This window comes from Eptatretus burgeri, chromosome 3 (assembly GCF_056783735.1).
Source record: "Eptatretus burgeri isolate ZD-2024b chromosome 3, Ebu_testis_v1, whole genome shotgun sequence".
Classification (NCBI taxonomy): Eukaryota; Metazoa; Chordata; class Myxini; order Myxiniformes; family Myxinidae; genus Eptatretus; species Eptatretus burgeri.
Genome location: NC_140963.1, coordinates 70731702 through 70751619, shown reverse-complemented (window position 1 = coordinate 70751619; position 19918 = coordinate 70731702). Strand labels below are relative to the sequence as shown.

Below are 19918 nucleotides of genomic sequence, written 5' to 3'. Positions count from 1 at the left end.
TACTGCTGATATATCTGCTCATGAAAGAGCCAGGCAAGCAGAGTCGGCTGCAGAGAGAGCGTCACCTAACTGCAAATAGAGCGTCACACCGACGGGCGAGAGAAGCACAAAACTCACGTTCCAGCTTTCGAGGTCCGGGTTTTGGCAGGATATCGACAGTTGCCACTGCTGCAAGAAACATTGAGTGGCTCAAGGCCGCCTTCAACTATGACCTCTCTAAAGATTACTGCAGCATAAAGCCTTCCTTCCATAAATCTGAGGAATAAAAGAAGCCTTCCCAATTTTCTCCATACAACTAATGCCTCAGTCTAACTAGCGTGAGGAAAATAGGTCAAATTTCCCGGGTACTTCAGCTAGTGTGTATATATATATATATATATATATATATATATATATATATATATATATATATATATATATATATATATATATATACTAGTAGTAATGCCCGGCGTTGCTCGGGCTATCAATAAAGCCTGGCGTTGCCTGGGCTTTCTTGCAAATTTCCTGAATAGCTGTTAGCGGTTAGCGCTTAGGATTAGGGTTGCGGTTAGGGTTAGGGTTAGCGTTAGCGGGTAGGGGTTAGTGGTTAGGGGTTAGCGGTTAGGGGTTATGGTTAGGGTTAGCGTTAGGGTAGCTAACCCAAACCCTAACAGCTTGGCGTAGCGGAGGTAAACAGCGCCCAGGACAAAGTGGAAACTTGCGTCCCCCGTTGGCCTTAAACTCGAGTGGATTTGAATGGAAAATCCCATAAGGGATATCGATTTATCGATTTTTTTCGAATATCGGAAGTGTTATGGAAAAAATTTATAGCCAATGACCTAAGTTGGACCAAAAGCCATAATCGTACCGAATTTGAATGGAATCAGTTGGAGTTTGTGAAAATGCATCAAAACGAATTGTGAGGGGCCTCTTAAGGAAGACAATAATATCATTAGTATATGTGCCAAATCTTGTTTCATTTCATGCAGTAACAAAAATCTGATGGTGGAACAAAGAAAGGGGCATACCGAAATATTAATATAGATATATGCAAATCTGACGCGTCTACATATTACGTACGCAGATAAATAGCGCAATATGGTAACGATTCTCAATATTTACTCATATCACCACCCACGGACTCGTGCTCTCCGTCCCTGCGTACGTATTATGTGTACGGATAGTTTAAACAGGAAGAGCAACATGGCGACGTCTCACCTCATGAACTTCAGGAGCCCATAAGCTTTTATCAGCAAATGAACCATGCTGGCCTGCAAGAGACAACACGTCCTTCAAGTGGTGTGTACTTCTTCACTTGGTGCTTTAAACAATCCAAATCAGCAATCAAGACAAAAATCAACGGCGGTACAGGAGGATCGCCATCACTTGGGAACGGATCAATCATTCAATGGATCAACTAACAGTTTGTACACGAATTCATAGACTTCTCCCCCCCCCCCCGTGTGTTGTGGTTCGAGGTGTGACTCACGCGGTGAGGGAGTCGTGCCATGGAGTCGCACGTCCGTACATAGTCGTCGCTATGCACGTAAAGGACGCGACTGGACGCCATGCCGAGTTTACTTCGTTCATTCGCTCAAAAAACCGATCGATTTGATGGGGTTTGCGTGTGAGGCGCAGCGGGGATGGGGGAGAAGAGGGGGGGGCTCGTGAAGGGGTTGGGTGAGAGTACCTCAGATCAAGCAGTAAGTGCACTCAAATATTAAGCTTCTTCTTCTTCTTCTTCTTCTTCTTCTTCTTCTTCTTCTTCTTCTTCTTCTTCTTCTTCTTCTTCTTCTTCTTCTTCTTCTTCTTCTTCTTCTTCTTCTTCTTCTTCTTCTTCTTCTTCTTCCTCTCCTTCCAAAGTCCCCCGTATTCCGTGACACGGAACAAGGATACCAATTACGAGATGTAATTCAATCGAAAATTAATTTCACTGCATATATTTATATATACTTGTCTGCTATCGTTATCGTTATACCCCTTCTGCATTCCATCTAACCGCTATTATATATTTATGCATTTTATAACGGCCATGGCGATATAATGAGAAGCAGTGCCCTGAAATTTGTTTTTAACCATCGCAAGCTGTTCGCATTTATTGAGTTGTAAAGCGTACAATTGCTACTGAATCGTATAATTGCTATTTTATTTCGTTTAAATGCTTGGAGTACGTCGAAATGTTGAGCTTCAGAATATTTTTTTTTACATTTGAATGAAGAAAATCGAGATTAAGCAGTAAGATATTGCGAGATTCGTGTCACCGGGACGAGATTAAACAGTCAGATATCGCGAGATTCGTGTCACCAGGACGATGTTCACTGCAGTTTGTTCGTGAGGTTCAGGTTAGCTCAACTTTGTCTGCTGAAAATATTAAATTCCAGTTTTAAATACAAATCGGTTTTCAAACTTCGAGTTTATATGCCATTTGATGTACAATATGGAAGGGCGTAATGATGCCGGTGCCTTCGTGATGAGCTACATGACGGAGATCGTTGAGGGGGTTTTGTCCTACCTGAGTGCGAAGCAGCTCCTCTCCGCGGCCTGGTTAGTCTTCTTGTTTTCTGAGTGTTCATTCGAACAGTGAGATTGATGGGTTGAACCTACGCTGCAAATATGATACCTGCATTTGGACAACAACATTTATTACTAGATATATATTATATATAATATGTGAAATGAGAGCGAGAGATGAACCTTCAGAGTTTAGGCTTTATTCCATTTGATTGGAGCCGCTTCTGTGGGCACACCGGGGAATACAGGTTCAGCTAGGAGTACATAAGCAGTAACGTATACATGTGCGATTAATCATTGCAGACAATCCGCGTAAGCACGGAGTTCGATATAATCTCCATTCTCACCAGTCAATGAGCACCTTCAGTTAACGAGCATCAAGTGGACAGCCGATGTCAATAGCAATGCCCCGGGGACAATCACTCGTGCCGCAGAGACCTCCCCTTATACGCGAGACGCACAACATGTGATCCCGCGTCATGTCCCTCAATTCACGACAATTCACCACATTCTCCCCACCTTTAAAATGTAACTAGGGGCCCATCTTACACACCATGATTGCTTTAGCACCATAGGAGTATACATTTCAAGCAACGCGGACTGATAGATCTACAGAAGCATACATGCCAAGCAGTGATTATTTTGAGTTGTAGGAGCATTGAAATGAGCATCGATATATGATATAATGGGCATATGGGAGCATGAGCAGCGAGAATGCCGATAATCCCCTTTACAGATTGAGTCGTCGAGGGGGCCTTATTCGTCGACCTCTCCGGGAGTAAACGGCAGTTTCACTTGAGGGAGACTCCCGATCCTCTTGGTGAGCCTCGACTTGTGCCGGGGATGACTCCTCGATCGCTCTCGGGTGGAACGCGGCAGCCCCGTCGCCTGGCGGAGTTCCTGGGGGGGAAATGTCAGAAGGAGGAGTGCCAGAAGGTGGTGTACCGGCGGGAGGAGTACCTGAGGGAGCCAGATGGCGAACCGACACAGTGGTCTCCCTGCCATCCGGGAGCCTGACATGAGCATACTCTGGATTAGTGTCAATGAGTTCGACCCCCTCCACCAGGGGTTCATACTTGCTTTGTCGTACCGGGCGTTTCATGAACACTGTACCGGGATGGGTCAGCCAGTTGGGCACCGTTTGACCGTCAACATAACGTCGTTGGTGAGTAAACATACGTTCGTGAGGAGTGGCATTTGTGGACGTGCAGAGCAAAGAGCGTATGGAATTCAGAGCGTCAGGAAGAGTAACCTCCCATCGCTCGGGGCCCAGTCCTCTCGATTTCAGCGCCAGAGTTACGGCTTTCCAAATTACTCCATTATACCGTTCCACCTGCCCGTTTCCCTGTGGGTTGTAACCCGTCGTTCGACTAGTTGCTATGCCGTGCTCTAATAGGAATTGTTTTAGCCCGGCCGACATGAAACACGGCCCTCTGTCTGAATGTATGTACGAAGGTCTCCCAAACATAGCGAAGAGGTCAGAGAGACATTTTACGACAGTGCCCGAGGTCATATCCGAGCACGGAAACGCGAAAGGGAACCTTGAATATTCATCAACAACGGTGAATATGTATCTGTTGTCTGTTTCGGTCGGTAGGGGCCCTTTGAAGTCGATGTTTAGTCTCTCGAAGGGGGAAGTAGCCTTGATCAGTCTGCCAGAAGCCGCGCCATAGAATCTGGGTTTTAGTTCAGCACAAACAGGGCATGAAGCATTCATTTGTTTAATATCTTCAACAGAATAGGGAAGATTTTGTCTGCGTACGAAATGTGCCATCCTGGTTACCCCTGGGTGGCACAGAGACACATGGAGGTCTTGCAAAGCCTGACTGATTGTTGCCGAACTGTAGACCCGGGAGAAGGTATCTGCAGCAGGGTTTTCTTTCCCGGGCCGGTAAACAATGTCGTATCTGTAGCAAGCTAGGTCTATCCGCCATCTCATAATTTTTTCATTCTTAATTTTCCCGTTATTTTTCCCATCAAACATGAATGCCACGGATCGTTGGTCCGTAACGAGCGTGAAGTGGTTTCCCAGTAAATAATGTCTCCATTTACGCAGCGCTTCGACGATGGCGTACGCCTCCTTCTCTATCGCTGAGTGTCTCTGCTCGCTTCTAGAGAGAGTTCTCGAGAAGAAAGCGACCGGCCGCCCAGACTGATTTAGTGTAGCAGCTATGGCGTGATTTGAAGCGTCGGTCTCCACCACGAAGGGCACCGAGCTGTCGATCGATAAAACCACGGACTTACTGATATCATCCTTGAGATTGTGGAAAGCTTTTACGACAGCGGCATCTGGTGGAAAGTTTTTGCAATGCACTAGGGGATGTATTTTCTCGGAGTATTGCGAAATCCATCTTGCATAGTAAGCGAACATCCCGATCACCCGGCGCATTGTTTGCAAGTCCTGAGGTGGTGGAAGCTCACGGAGCGGGCGCAATCGCTCAGGATCAGGCTTAATTGTGCCGTCGGCTATTGTGTAGCCGAGGAAGGTCAATTGACCTTGCCGAGAATACGCATTTCTCGTAGTTGAGAGTCAGATTATATTTTCCAGCAATGCTCAAGAATCTGTCCAGATTCCTATCATGTTCCCTCTGATCCCTACCACACACTGTGACATTATCCACGTAAACAAAAGTGTCTTCGAGGTTTTCATCTGAGATGATGTCGTCCATAACCCGTTGGAAGCAAGCTACTCCATTCGTGACACCGAATGGTATCCTTCTGAACTTGTAGAGGCGCCGCCCTGCCTGGAATGCAGTGTACGGTTTGTCTTCCTCTCGGATGGGAATTTGATGATAGGCGCTTCGCAAGTCGATGGTACTGAATACCTTATAATTGGCCACGCGTTCGACCATCTCATCTATGCGCGGCAGGGGGTAGGCGTCGAGTTGGGTGAAGCGATTGACCGTTTGGGAATAATCGACAACCATCCGTTTCTTATGGTTCTGACTGCTGGTTACTAACACCTGTGCGCGCCATGGCGAATCGCTCGGTTCTATAATTCCCTCCTCCAGTAATCGCTTGGTTTCCGAAGTGATGAAATTCATGTCAGCAGTGGTATATCGCCGCGATTTGATCGCTATCGGTTTGCAGACCGGCGACAAGTTAGCGAACAGCTGGGGGGACGTCACCTCCGCGGTGGTCAACGCATTTAAAATTAGACGAGGCTTGCTTCCTCCAAAGGGTATTTCGACGCTCGTGTGCTGCTTGAGGACATTATGACCCAGAATTACGTCTGCGCACAAATCACGAAGCACCAGCACCTTTACATCCCGATGCGTGTACCCTTTTACGTCCAATTCAACATTGCAGTACCCTCGTACGCGGGATTGTAGTGAGGTGGCGGCCATGCATACCGTATTGTCAGTCGGGTGGATTACCCATTTCCTGCCCTTCACTAGCGAGCTGTTGACGAAACTTTCAGAGCTACCGGTATCAATCAGTGCCTCAGCCATATGCCCGTTAATTCGTACGTTGATGATAGCCTTGGATAGATTCCCGGGAGGCTGCAGTCAATTTATTTTGCGAGTAGAGAGCCGCAGAAGTGGGTTTATTTCTCCTTAGAGTAGATTTACATACCCTGGCATAATGCCCTTTCTTGTCGCAATTCATGCATGTGGCATCTCTGGCGGGACATTTTTGACGAGGATGCCTTTTGTACCCACAAAAGAAGCATTTACCAACCGGAGCAGTTGCTGAGGAGTTTGACGAGGTCTGGGTATCCGGCTCCTCGGGTGTTTCTCCATCCCTCATGTCTGGCTGTGTCTGTGCCAGTGGGGTTCCTTGGGTTCCCATCGTAGCAGCGTTCATGAGCAGCATCGGTGTCCCAAATGACTCAGATTGCTGCTGAGCCGTATCCATCGCTCGAGCCTGATCGACTACCTTGTCAAGAGTGGGTTGCGCTTTCTCTAGTAAGCGTTGCCGTATGTGGGCTGATCTGAGTCCTTGGATGAATGCCTCCCGGGTCGCTTCCTTTCGGTGTTCCTCGGCGCTTACCGCCCGGAAGCTGCAGTCTTTTCCCAGCTGATTCAGAGCTTGCAGGAACTGATCGATTGTCTCCCCGGCTGCTTGCTTGCGTGTGTTGAGAAGATGTCGTATGTATACCTCGTTCTTGGGCTTCACGTAGAGCGCCTGCAGCACGTCGATCGCTGCTTCGTAAGTGTCGCACCCCGAGAAGAGCCTGTACACGCCGGGCGAGACATGATTCACGAGAGCGGCAAATTTGTCAGCTCCCTCCGCGATGATGGTCAGATAGTGTGAGAAGGAGCAGAACCAATGTGACCATTTCATTTCTGCGTCAGTCGCGTTCGGGTCTGCGTCGAACCTCTCTGGTTTGTAGATCTTGTCCATCTTTGGTTGAGAGAGCCGAGAAAATCAAATGGAATAAATTGAAATGAGAGCGAGAGATGAACCTTCAGAGTTTAGGCTTTATTCCATTTGATTGGAGCCGCTTCTGTGGGCACACCAGGAAATACAGGTTCAGCTAGGAGTACATAAGCAGTAACGTATACATGTGCAGTTAACCATTGCAGACTAAATCCGCGTAAGCACGGAGTTCGATATAATCTCCATTCTCACCAGTCAATGAGCACCTTCAGTTAACGAGCATCAAGTGGACAGCCGATGTCAATAGCAATGCCCCGGGGACAATCACTCGTGCCGCAGAGACATCCCCTTATACGCGAGACGCACAACATGTGATCCCGCGTCATGTCCCTCGATTCACGTTAATTCACCACAATATGGAATAGGCAAAGCCAAGAAGCGAACGTAGAATTCTTCTTGCATTCGCTTCTTAAATTTATCAAATTAAAGTCTTTTTGCTATGAAAAAATAAATATTACTTTAACATTACCTTAACAACAACAACTACACCGCCTAGAACAGGATCACATCTGAAAAAAATATATCCTCAACATACCTTCACAATGACAACTACACCGCCTAGAACAGGATCTCATCTAAAAAAAAAAAAGTATTACCTCAACATTACCTTCACAACGACAACTGCACCGCCTAGAACAGGATCTCATCTAAAAAAATTAGTATTACCTCAACATAACCTTCACAACGACAACTACACTGCCTAGAACAGGATCTCATATAAAAAAATAAGTATTGAAATGAGAGCGAGAGATGAACCTTCAGAGTTTAGGCTTTATTCCATTTGATTGGAGCCGCTTCTGTGGGCACACCGGGGAATACAGGTTCAGCTAGGAGTACATAAGCAGTAACGTATACATGTGCAGTTAACCATGGCAGACAATCCGCGTAAGCACGGAGTTCGATATAATCTCCATTCTCACCAGTCAATGAGCACCTTCAGTTAACGAGCATCAAGTGGACAGCCGATGTCAATAGCAATGCCCCGGGGACAATCACTCGTGCCGCAGAGACCTCCCCTTATACGCGAGACGCACAACATGTGATCCCGCGTCATGTCCCTCAATTCACGTTAATTCACCACATTCTCCCCACCTTTAAAATGTAACTAGGGGCCCATCTTACACACCATGATTGCTTTAGCACTATAGGAGTATACATTTCAAGCAACGCGGACTAATAGATCTACAGAAGCATACATGCCAAGCAGTGATTATTTTGAGTTGTAGGAGCATGGAAATGAGCATCGATATATGATATAATGGGCATATAGGAGCATGAGCAGCGAGAATGCCGATAATCCCCTTTACAGATTGAGTCGTCGAGGGGGCCTTATTCGTCGACCTCTCCGGGAGTAAACGGCAGTTTCACTTGAGGGAGACTCCCGATCTTCTTGGTGAGCCTCGACTTGTGCCGGGGATGACTCCTCGATCGCTCTCGGGTGGAACGCGGCAGCCCCGTCGCCTGGCGGAGTTCCTGGGGGGGAAATGTCAGAAGGAGGAGTGCCAGAAGGTGGTGTACCGGCGGGAGGAGTACCTGAGGGAGCCAGATGGCGAACCGACACAGTGGTCTCCCTGCCATCCGGGAGCCTGACATGAGCATACTCTGGATTAGTGTCAATGAGTTCGACCCCCTCCACCAGCGGTTCATACTTGCTTTGTCGTACCGGGCGTTTCATGAACACTGTACCGGGGTGGGTCAGCCAGTTGGGCACCGTTTGACCGTCAACATAACGTCGTTGGTGAGTAAACATACGTTCGTGAGGAGTGGCATTTGTGGACGTGCAGAGCAAAGAGCGTATGGAATTCAGAGCGTCGGGAAGAGTAACCTCCCATCGCTCGGGGCCCAGTCCTCTCGATTTCAGCGCCAGAGTTACGGCTTTCCAAATAACTCCATTATACCGTTCCACCTGCCCGTTTCCCTGTGGGTTGTAACCCGTCGTTCGACTAGTTGCTATGCCGTGCTCTAATAGGAATTGTTTTAGCCCGGCCGACATGAAACACGGCCCTCTGTCTGAATGTATGTACGAAGGTCTCCCAAACATAGCGAAGAGGTCAGAGAGACATTTTACGACAGTGCCCGAGGTCATATCCGAGCACGGAAACGCGAAAGGGAACCTTGAATATTCATCAACAACGGTGAATATGTATCTGTTGTCTGTTTCGGTCGGCAGGGGCCCTTTGAAGTCGATGTTTAGTCTCTCGAAGGGGGAAGTAGCCTTGATCAGTCTGCCAGATGCCGCGCCATAGAATCTGGGTTTTAGTTCAGCACAAACAGGGCATGAAGCATTCATTTGTTTAATATCTTCAACAGAATAGGGAAGATTTTGTCTGCGTACGAAATGTGCCATCCTGGTTACCCCTGGGTGGCACAGAGACACATGGAGGTCTTGCAAAGCCTGACTGATTGTTGCCGAACTGTAGACCCGGGAGAAGGTATCTGCAGCAGGGTTTTCTTTCCCGGGCCGGTAAACAATGTCGTATCTGTAGCAAGCTAGGTCTATCCGCCATCTCATAATTTTTTCATTCTTAATTTTCCCGTTATTTTTCCCATCAAACATGAAAGCCACGGATCGTTGGTCCGTAACGAGCGTGAAGTGGTTTCCCAGTAAATAATGTCTCCATTTCCGCAGCGCTTCAACGATGGCGTACGCTTCCTTCTCTATCGCTGAGTGTCTCTGCTCGCTTCTAGAGAGAGTTCTCGAGAAGAACGTGACCGGCCGCCCAGACTGATTAAGTGTAGCAGCTATGGCGTGATTTGAAGCGTCGGTCTCCACCACGAAGGGCACCGAGCTGTCGATCGATAAAACCACGGACTTACTGATATCATCCTTGAGATTGTGGAAAGCTCTTACGACAGCGGCATCTGGTGGAAAGTTTTTGCAATGCACTAGGGGATGTATTTTCTCGGAGTATTGCGAAATCCATCTTGCATAGTAAGCGAACATCCCGATCACCCGGCGCATTGTTTGCAAGTCCTGAGGTGGTGGAAGCTCACGGAGCGGGCGCAATCGCTCAGGATCAGGCTTAATTGTGCCATCGGCTATCGTGTAGCCGAGAAGGTCAATTGACCTTGCCGAGAATACGCATTTCTCGTAGTTGAGAGTCAGATTATATTTTCTAGCAATGCTCAAGAATCTGTCCAGATTCCTATCATGTTCCCTCTGATCCCTACCGCACACTGTGACATTATCCACGTAAACAAAAGTGTCTTCGAGGTTTTCATCTGAGATGATGTCGTCCATAACCCGTTGGAAGCAAGCTACTCCATTCGTGACACCGAATGGTATCCTTCTGAACTGGTAGAGGCGCCGCCCTGCCTGGAATGCAGTGTAAGGTTTGTCTTCCTCTCGGATGGGAATTTGATGATAGGCGCTTCGCAAGTCGATGGTACTGAATACCTTATAATTGGCCACGCGTTCGACCATCTCATCTATGCGCGGCAGGGGTAGGCGTCGAGTTGGGTGAAGCGATTGACCGTTTGGGAATAATCGACAACCATCCGTTTCTTATGGTTCTGACTGCTGGTTACTAACACCTGTGCGCGCCATGGCGAATCGCTCGGTTCTATAATTCCCTCCTCCAGTAATCGCTTGGTTTCCGAAGTGATGAAATTCATGTCAGCAGTGGTATATCGCCGCGATTTGATCGCTATCGGTTTGCAGACCGGCGACAAGTTAGCGAACAGCTGGGGGGACGTCACCTCCGCGGTGGTCAACGCATTTAAAATTAGACGAGGCTTGCTTCCTCCAAAGGGTATTTCGACGCTCGTGTGCTGCTTGAGGACATTATGACCCAGAATTACGTCTGCGCACAAATCACGAAGCACCAGCACCTTTACATCCCGATGCGTGTACCCTTTTACGTCCAATTCAACATTGCAGTACCCTCGTACGCGGGATTGTAGTGAGGTGGCGGCCATGCATACCGTATTGTCAGTCGGGTGGATTACCCATTTCCTGCCCTTCACTAGCGAGCTGTTGACGAAACTTTCAGAGCTACCGGTATCAATCAGTGCCTCAGCCATATGCCCGTTAATTCGTACGTTGATGATAGCCTTGGATAGATTCCCGGGGAGGCTGCAGTCAATTTATTTTGCGAGTAGAGAGCCGCAGAAGTGGGTTTATTTCTCCTTAGAGTAGATTTACATACCCTGGCATAATGCCCTTTCTTGTCGCAATTCATGCATGTGGCATCTCTGGCGGGACATTTTTGACGAGGATGCCTTTTGTACCCACAAAAGAAGCATTTACCAACCGGAGCAGTTGCTGAGGAGTTTGACGAGGTCTGGGTATCCGGCTCCTCGGGTGTTTCTCCATCCCCTATGTCTGGCTGTGTCTGTGCCAGTGGGGTTCCTTGGGTTCCCATCGTAGCAGCGTTCATGAGCAGCATCGGTGTCCCAAATGACTCAGATTGCTGCTGAGCCGTATCCATCGCTCGAGCCTGATCGACTACCTTGTCAAGAGTGGGTTGCGCTTTCTCTAGTAAGCGTTGCCGTATGTGGGCTGATCTAAGTCCTTGGATGAATGCCTCCCGGGTCGCTTCCTTTCGGTGTTCCTCGGCGCTTACCGCCCGGAAGCTGCCGTCTTTTCCCAGCTGATTCAGAGCTTGCAGGAACTGATCGATTGTCTCCCCGGCTGCTTGCTTGCGTGTGTTGAGAAGATGTCGTATGTATACCTCGTTCTTGGGCTTCACGTAGAGCGCTTGCAGCACCTCGATCGCTGCTTCGTAAGTGTCGCACCCCGAGAAGAGCCTGTACACGCCGGGCGAGACATGATTCACGAGAGCGGCAAATTTGTCAGCTCCCTCCGCGATGATGGTCAGATAGTGTGAGAAGGAACCGAACCAATGTGACCATTTCATTTCTGCGTCAGCCGCGTTCGGGTCTGCGTCGAACCTCTCTGGTTTGTAGATCTTGTCCATCTTTGGTTGAGAGAGCCGAGAAAATTAAATGGAATAAATTGAAATGAGAGCGAGAGATGAACCTTCAGAGTTTAGGCTTTATTCCATTTGATTGGAGCCGCTTCTGTGGGCACACCGGGGAATACAGGTTCAGCTAGGAGTACATAAGCAGTAACGTATACATGTGCAGTTAACCATGGCAGACAATCCGCGTAAGCACGGAGTTCGATATAATCTCCATTCTCACCAGTCAATGAGCACCTTCAGTTAACGAGCATCAAGTGAACAGCCGATGTCAATAGCAATGCCCCGGGGACAATCACTCGTGCCGCAGAGACCTCCCCTTATACGCGAGACGCACAACATGTGATCCCGCGTCATGTCCCTCAATTCACGTTAATTCACCACAAGTATTAGCTCAACATTACCTTCACAACGACAACTACACTGCCTAGAACAGGATCTCATCTAAAAAAATAAATACTAGAAGCGAACGTAGTATTCTTCTTTCATTCGCTTCTGACTTTACCTATAACTTGTTCACAACTGTATACGCAATTTCCGGTTACTTCGGCCTGGATTCGGGATCAGCGAACAAATAATGTAAATCACGATAAAAATTATTTTTTGATGATGCGGGAGATATCTTTATTAAAATCAGTGGAGGAAATATACACCAGGTCTGATATTATTTGGGTATTTCATGTCTCCGACGATGCCTTTATCTCCCGGCATGCATCATTCCCCATGACAAAAACCGGAAAAAAAAAAAGGGAAGCAAAAGGGTCATAGCCAACGACACGGATTCACAATTGCCATGGTATTGTGTTGTTTTTGTTGTTTCCTATCCTCTCATGTGCACGTGTTGAGTAATATTCACAAGATAGAAATAAAACCCAATCGTGTTTATACACCGCACAGCGCTTAACAACCGGAAGCAAAAGGTCATCGCTAACGACACGGATTCCAAATCGCCAGGGGTATTGTGTTGTTGTTGTTGTTGTTGTTGTTGTTGTTGTTGTTGTTGTTGTTTCCTATTCTCTGACAGGGTTCCCACTTATTTTGAGATGTGTTTTTTAAGGGCTAAAATAACCCCTTTTTAAGGACCACATCGTAGAAATTCCAGGGGTAAATTGAGGTGAGTCACCTAGAAATTAACAAAGATAATAAGTTTACAAAAAATCTATTTTAATAATGAACATACAGAACACAGCAGGAGCTTATTCAGTCGACAAGGCACAACGTGCCACACGGCCAATTGGCAAATTCACTTCACAGTTACTGTAGAATCAGCCAGGAGCAGTCACAAGTTTCCAGATGGCAGCACTCTCAATGTTAATGTGTTGTTATGTTAAAATGTTATTGTCGGTGCTGCCACCTGCAAAGTTGCAGCAGCTCCTGACTGCTTCTACACTACAGAACAGTACATTTTGTAAGCTACATGTTATTGTAATATCCAATTAGGACATAGCAGGCAAGGATTTTGCCTTCTCCTCAATTTCTTTTTCTTGAACTTTGAGTTCCCCCCGTTTTTGCTTGGCAGAGTGCCTGAGGGCATTTGATTTTACCAGAAGACTGTGGCTAGTTTTGCCACCTTTTGCCTCAGCCTCGTCTGCATATTTTTCTGACAATGTGGTCAGACCTTCTATGTCAGTTTCCAACACCTTCTTTCTCTTTTTCAAACCATCCACTTCATCTTCAACCATTTTTCGTTTTCTTTAGATGGCTTCTTGCCCTTTCTTTCTTTTCTCTTCTTCAAGATATTGATGGTATTTATGTCAAGAACTGGAGGCTGAGGATAGCAGTTCCTTTGTGATTTCAACTTTGAGCATTCCACCTACCAGTACAAAATAATCAATAATCTGCCTCAGTGCCACAAGCATGCCTTCACCCAGGTTGTCCTTCTCTATCTGTCTGTTGAGGGGAAAACCCCTCTCAACAGACGCCTGACCATGGGAAACTAGCAACACTTTACGAACTACCCCCCACAACTTCTCAAACTTCTTGTTTTTACCCACACATTCATAGAGTAACACATCTACCCTGTCATCTTCAACCTTGAAGTCCTTGAACCTCGACTTCAATTCACACCCTACTACATCCTACAGTAATTCTTTGTAACTCACAACCATATCTACATTATCACCATCAACCCTGTTCAGAGTCACCAAATTTTCCAACAGGCATTTGAATTTGGACTTTGAGTGTTCTTGATCAGTCACCATCAACCTGGGATCCAGATAAGCCATATTTCTGGCTAAACTATACTTAAGAGGAGACCTTTCAAAGATTTTGTTGACACATTTCACCACAAATAGCCTACATTCTTCTTTGAACTGAAACACCTGGTGTTCACTGATGGCATTGGTTCTCAGGAGGGACTTCAGTTCACTTTCAGCCTTGAAACCAACTTCAAGCTTTTTGTTTTCTACCCTTTCCTTTTCAAGATCCAGCTTTAACAAGTCATGCAGTAGAAGCATTTTGTAATGCAACTGGCTTAACACACCTCTCTAACAAATTTCTCACAAGTCTCTCAATATCATGAACAAGAAAGGGACCCATTGGCTTGTCTGTTTGGTACAAGGCTAAAAATGGTTCTTCTGCACTGTCTACTGACCTGAAAAAAGACAGTTTTGCGACAGCTTATCATTCATTGCACCATGCAGAGTTTTGTAAGAGTTGCTGGTTGGTTTCGGCTTCTTCTTGCTTTCACATGCCTCAACAAATAACTTCAGCTGAGGCCACAATAGAATAACTCTGCTGCAGACAGGACCATTGTCAACCCACCTGTGCTTACAAAATTTCAATGGGAAGTCTTTACACCCAGTTGCATCAGTAAAATCATCACGCCTGGCAGAGGTATCTTTACGATCGTCCATGATGTCCATGAACGACGATCGTCCTTGACGGCTCTCGCTATTGGCTCCGTCAAGGCACGTGACGAAATATCGGAAGTTGTTGTTTTTTTTTCTTTTTTTCTTCCTCTTCTTCTTATGGTGAAGACAAAACCTTTAGGACGCGGCTCTTGGACAAATTTGTCCTTGTTTAGAATACTAGTGTGAGGAAAACGAAACGCCCTTCACCAAATAACAGGAAAATCTGATTTTTATTGACTTTTATTGACTTTTGAACATTTTCCTGAAATTTTAGGACATTTAAGTACTTAAATTGTACAACTCAGAAATGTTGGACTTTTATGGGTTTTAAGGACCCGAACGAACCATGTCTCATGTGCACGCGTTAAGTTTGAAGCTCAATGCGTTCGCATATATATATATATATATATATATATATATATATATATATATATATATATATATATATATATATATATATATATATATATATATGTATATATATATATATATATATATATATATATATATATATATATATATATATATATATATATATATATATATATATATATATATATATATATATGTATATATATATATATATATATATATATATATATATATATATATATATATATATATATATATATATATATATATATATATATATATATATATATATATATATATATATATATATATATATAGCGAACGCAGTGAGCTTCATACTTAACGCGTGCACATGAGAGAATAGGAAACAACAACAACACAATACCCCTAGCGATTTGGAATCCGTGTCGTTAGCTATGACCTTTTGCTTCCGGTTGTTGTTAAACGCTGTGCGGTGTATAAACACGATTGGGTTTTATTTCCATCTCGTGAATATTACTTAACGCGTGCACATGAGAGAATAGGAAACAACAAAAACGACACAATACCATGGCAATTGTGAATCCGTGTCGTTGGCTATGACCCTTTTGCTTCCGGTTTTTTTTTTTGTTTGTTTCCGGTTTTTGTCATGGTGAATGATGCATGCCGGGAGATAAAGGCATCGTCGGAGACATGAAATACCCAAATAATATCAGACATGGTGTATATTTCCTCCACTGATTTTAATAAAGATATCTCCCGCATCATCAAAAAATAATTTTTAATCGTGATTTACGCTATTTGTCGCTGATCCCGAATCCAGGCCGAAGTAACCGGAAATTGCGTCAAAATCATCAGCTGTGCGGTGCTTACATGTACCACGGTATAGTTGGCAAGTATACAGTTGTGAACAAGTTATAGGTAAAGTCAGAAGCGAATGTAAGAAGAACAAGTCTGAAGACAACAATGGTTCACGAGCGGTATTTGACGATGTAGATTGTTTCAGAAGTCAAGGATGAGACAATGTGATAATGTTTGACCAAGTTATAAAAATGATCAACATGATGTGGTACGAGTGACAGGTTATTAGCTGCAAAATGTCGAAAACCCAGTTTCGTTCAACAACTTTAAAAATTTGACCTTTTGCATAACCTTTAAAGGTCACAAAACAATGTTGTGGACATTAAAATAAGGAAACAGGATACGTGCCATAGCTTATTGGGGTGAGTTCGTCGAAGAAGGTCGAAAATCCGGTTCAATTCCCACTACTTTGAAAATTTGACCTTTGTGAACTTTAAAGGTCAAAGGTCAAGGATGATGACCTTTGGTGAAAAACTTACTCTGGAACATTCCAGGAACAATACAACATCATATAGGCTATATGGCATTTCGCACTCCTCGGATTATCCATACTTTGATGAAATCAGCGTAAAAACAAACTTGAAGGGGGCGCCACGGGAAAGGTGTTTGAGATAGAGCAAAATGGTTTGAAGACTTTAGGTGGGGAATTACCTCAAGATTATGCATAAAAAATATTGTCATCCGAGCTCTCAAAGTTTGGGCGGTCGTATGATTTTTATGTCAAAATTCGCAATTCTCTAAGTTCGTGACCTTGTGACCTTGACCTTGGGACGAAAATGAAAAATCGAGCTCCGTGGGGCTATGCAGGTGCCATTGGGCTAACCAAATACCGAAACCCCAGCCAGATTCAACAAACCCCTCGGAGAAGATAATTTTTACGTCAAAATTTGCAATTTTCTAAGTTCATGACCTTGTGACCTTGACCTTGGGACGAAAATGAAAAATCGAGCTCCGTGGGGCTATGCAGGTGCCATTGGGCTAACCAAATACCGAAACCCCTGCTAGATTCCACAAACTCCCAAGGAGAAGATGCAAATTGAAATCGGCTACCCCCTAAAAACACATGTTTTTTGGGTGTGGCTCCGCCCATAATGGGCGCATCATGCCCATTTTCAGGAAAACACAACTGGATCATGATATAAACCTCCCACCAAAATATTATCAGGATCGGATTAAAACCCACGGAGCTATGCTCGGGACAGACAGACAGACAGACAACAATGACGAATATAGTGGTCACTTATTTTTTTCGTGAAAATATTTTTTCACTTTTTTCGTGAACCAATTCTGCGTTCGCTTCTCGGCTTTGCCTATTCCATATTTTATATATATATATATATATATATATATATATATATATATATATATATATATATATATATATTGTTACGTCTGAGGGGGGGGGGTATGCATTCAAAGGGTAATTAGGATGTTTAATTAGGTATGCCATGCTGTTCGAGTGTACCAGGATCTCGATGTAATAAGTAGCAATTCAGTGGTGATAAGTTGTCTAGTAAATGTCCATTTCTTCAAGGGGGAAATGATAATTGTCACGTAATTAGATAGGGACACGGGTTAGGGTAAGTGTGTCTGCGTAAACCCTTTTAGTATTCCCTGGAGGCTTGCCGTGACGTCACAGGACAGTGCTGCGGATGGCTCCGCCCCGTGATCACGATTGGCGGAAGGCGACGGCGGAGGGCCAATAAAACGGCTCGATTGGAAGTGACGAGGACTCGAGGATAAAAAGCTTCTGTTCGGGAAAAAGGGGTGGGAGGAAGAAAATCGGTAAAGAAAAAGTGTTTTGGTGGAGGTTGTTGTGCTGGGAGCGTGCTGTTTTTGTTGCGCTGATTCGATCCCGGATTTCATCGTGTCTCGTGGCCTTGCTGTGCCTCGTGCCTCACCTCGGTTGTCTCTGGGGTTCTGCTGGCTCGGAGTACGGGGTCGAACGGCGGGCGGACCTGCCTCCCTCTCCTGCTCACAACTTGGCGCCAGAACTGGCTCCCTGGCGGCTGTGAGCGGACTTGGGGCCGACACCAGGAGGTCGACAGGACCACGGTGTCTCCTGCCCCTGACGAGCGCAACGCCAGCTCGTCCGACGCCAATCCAGGGACTGTTGCGTCTACACCACAGGCCAGCCTGACCACCAGGACCAGCTACGTTTTGTGTGTGTGTGTGTGTGTGTGTGTGTGTGTGTGTGTGTGTGTGTGTGTGTGTGTGTGTGTGTGTGTGTGTGTGTGTGTGTGTGTGTGTGTGTGTGTGTGTGTGTGTGTGTGTGTGTGTGTGTGTGTGTACCTGGTGCCTTAGAGGGTTTGAGATTTGTATATCCATTGGAATTGTTTGTGTTTTCCCCACGCCCGAACCCACACCACCATCCCGTCGAATCGCCCCGGATCCCTCCTCTTTCCGAGTCTTATTATTTCTGGTTAGAGAAATAAACGTTATTAACTCAGTGAAAAGCGACTCGTGCCACCTTCCTCGTCCCATTTGCGGTAGAGCGATTAAAACCGCCATCTTTGGGTTATAAAAAATAAACCGCCTCCATTGTTTCAGCTCATTCTACGTTGGCGAGACTGTTCAAGTCCCGTGGACGTCACAATATATATATATATATATATACACACACATTAAAAAAAAAAATTCGCACACACTTCTAATTCCATCGAAATGGTTGGTATACCTTGGGAATGTGGGATAATGTCAGATATTCAAAGTAGCAGGTGTTGGTGGGGATACCAGTGGGATGTAATCCTGTACATCCAATTTACCTCCATTGAAACAAGCATGATGGATCAAACCTGAACAATGGTATCATAGCAACAAACGGCGTTGAGTGGACTGAAGAGTGGAAAGTCACCTGGTCCAGATAATATCCATCCACGCCGACTGAAAGAAACTGCAAATTCTGGAGCACTTATATTGGCACTCATCTTATACCAATAAAATGCAATGTGTGTCAGTGTGTGTCTCCTCCATAACTCTTAAAAACAGAGCAGCCTGAAACATTTGCATGCATCCTAAGAAAACTTCAAGGAAGTGCAAGAGTGAAGATTGAGTGTTTGCGTAAATTAAAACACTCATTTTGAAGATAATTAACTGCCTTATTTAATTGAAGACCTGGGTGCACGAAGTACTTCATTCACATTTTGGAAAAAAATGAGCCGGCACCAGTACCATTATAATCTATAATGGCCAGAGCATCATTTGATACCAAAAAATTCCGAAAATAAGTACTCAAGTCCTGTATATTGGTATATGGTCATTGTTGAATTCATTAAAATGTAGTGCAAGAAATACCTAAGTCCATAATGTTTGAGCAAGAAGTTCCGAAGTCCATGAGTGTCCAATCAAAATGCTCGTATGTGTCATGTGACAAGCTGCGAAAATGGCGACCATGGAGGCTGGACAGCATGGTGTGAATGAGGATAACCCTGATAACACGCATGACGGGGGCAAAAAACGTAAAAGAAACACCGGAGACTGGGCTAGAAAGAGAATGAAGGATGCCAAAGCATCAGGTATGAAGTTTCTATGCATTATACATTGCTGGTACTGAAAAAGGCACTACATTCGTCATCAGCTTTTGAGCCCTCATAAAACTGTGCATGTGGCAGTGCAGTGCAATGCTGTGCTGACCCAGATTTCCCATGTATTGGATGTATGTACACTGTGCAGCCCCATGAGACTTAGCAACAATGACTGTTTGGCAATCAAAAATGAGCAATAAAGGGCTTTGTGTGTTAAAAGTACCCGTCAAGCCATTTTGTCGCAAAAAGTACCTAAGTCCAGGTATTTCGCCTCAAAAAGTACTTAAGTCCAAAACTAATTTTCTCATTTTCTTCGTAATAAAGGATTATTTTTAAGGGTTTAACAAAAAAGGTTTGGCTGCTCTGAATAGCCCCTGGAACCAGCAACAGGCTCCATAGTATGCCACCTTTAAAAAAAAAGTATCTGCAGAATGTTTTGAAAACTTTGACCCTCAATATCTCAAAAGTGTTATTTTGTTATTAAAGTACTTCTCGCACTCAGGTCTTCAATTATATCCTTCATCAGGTGATC

At 45.1% G+C, this 19918-nt stretch overlaps 2 protein-coding genes across 7 annotated transcripts in view; one reads left to right on the top strand and one right to left on the bottom strand.

Moving 5' to 3' along the window:
- The window catches only part of HDAC8 (histone deacetylase 8), a 67609-nt gene extending 65863 nt beyond the window's left edge, over nt 1–1746 (bottom strand). For 2 of the 4 annotated variants that reach the window (XM_085873906.1, XM_085873909.1), the window contains exons 1-2: nt 1472–1666; nt 1201–1253 (exon numbers count right to left, since the gene is read on the bottom strand). In XM_085873906.1, the coding sequence (XP_085730032.1) occupies nt 1201–1253; nt 1472–1552 (134 nt within the window). In that variant the 5' untranslated portion in view covers nt 1553–1666. The other 2 variants (XM_085873907.1, XM_085873908.1) reach the window with 2 other exon arrangements.
- A 461-nt stretch (nt 1747–2207) lies between these two features.
- FBXO22 (F-box protein 22) overlaps nt 2208–19918 on the top strand; it is a 54230-nt gene continuing 36519 nt past the window's right edge. Inside the window, exons 1-2 of one of the 3 annotated variants that reach the window (XM_085873890.1) lie at nt 2249–2324; nt 2427–2526. In XM_085873890.1, coding sequence (XP_085730016.1) covers nt 2453–2526 — 74 coding nt within the window. In that variant the 5' untranslated portion in view covers nt 2249–2324; nt 2427–2452. Of the gene's footprint in view, nt 2527–19918 lie in introns of all 3 variants that reach the window. The other 2 variants (XM_085873891.1, XM_085873889.1) reach the window with 2 other exon arrangements.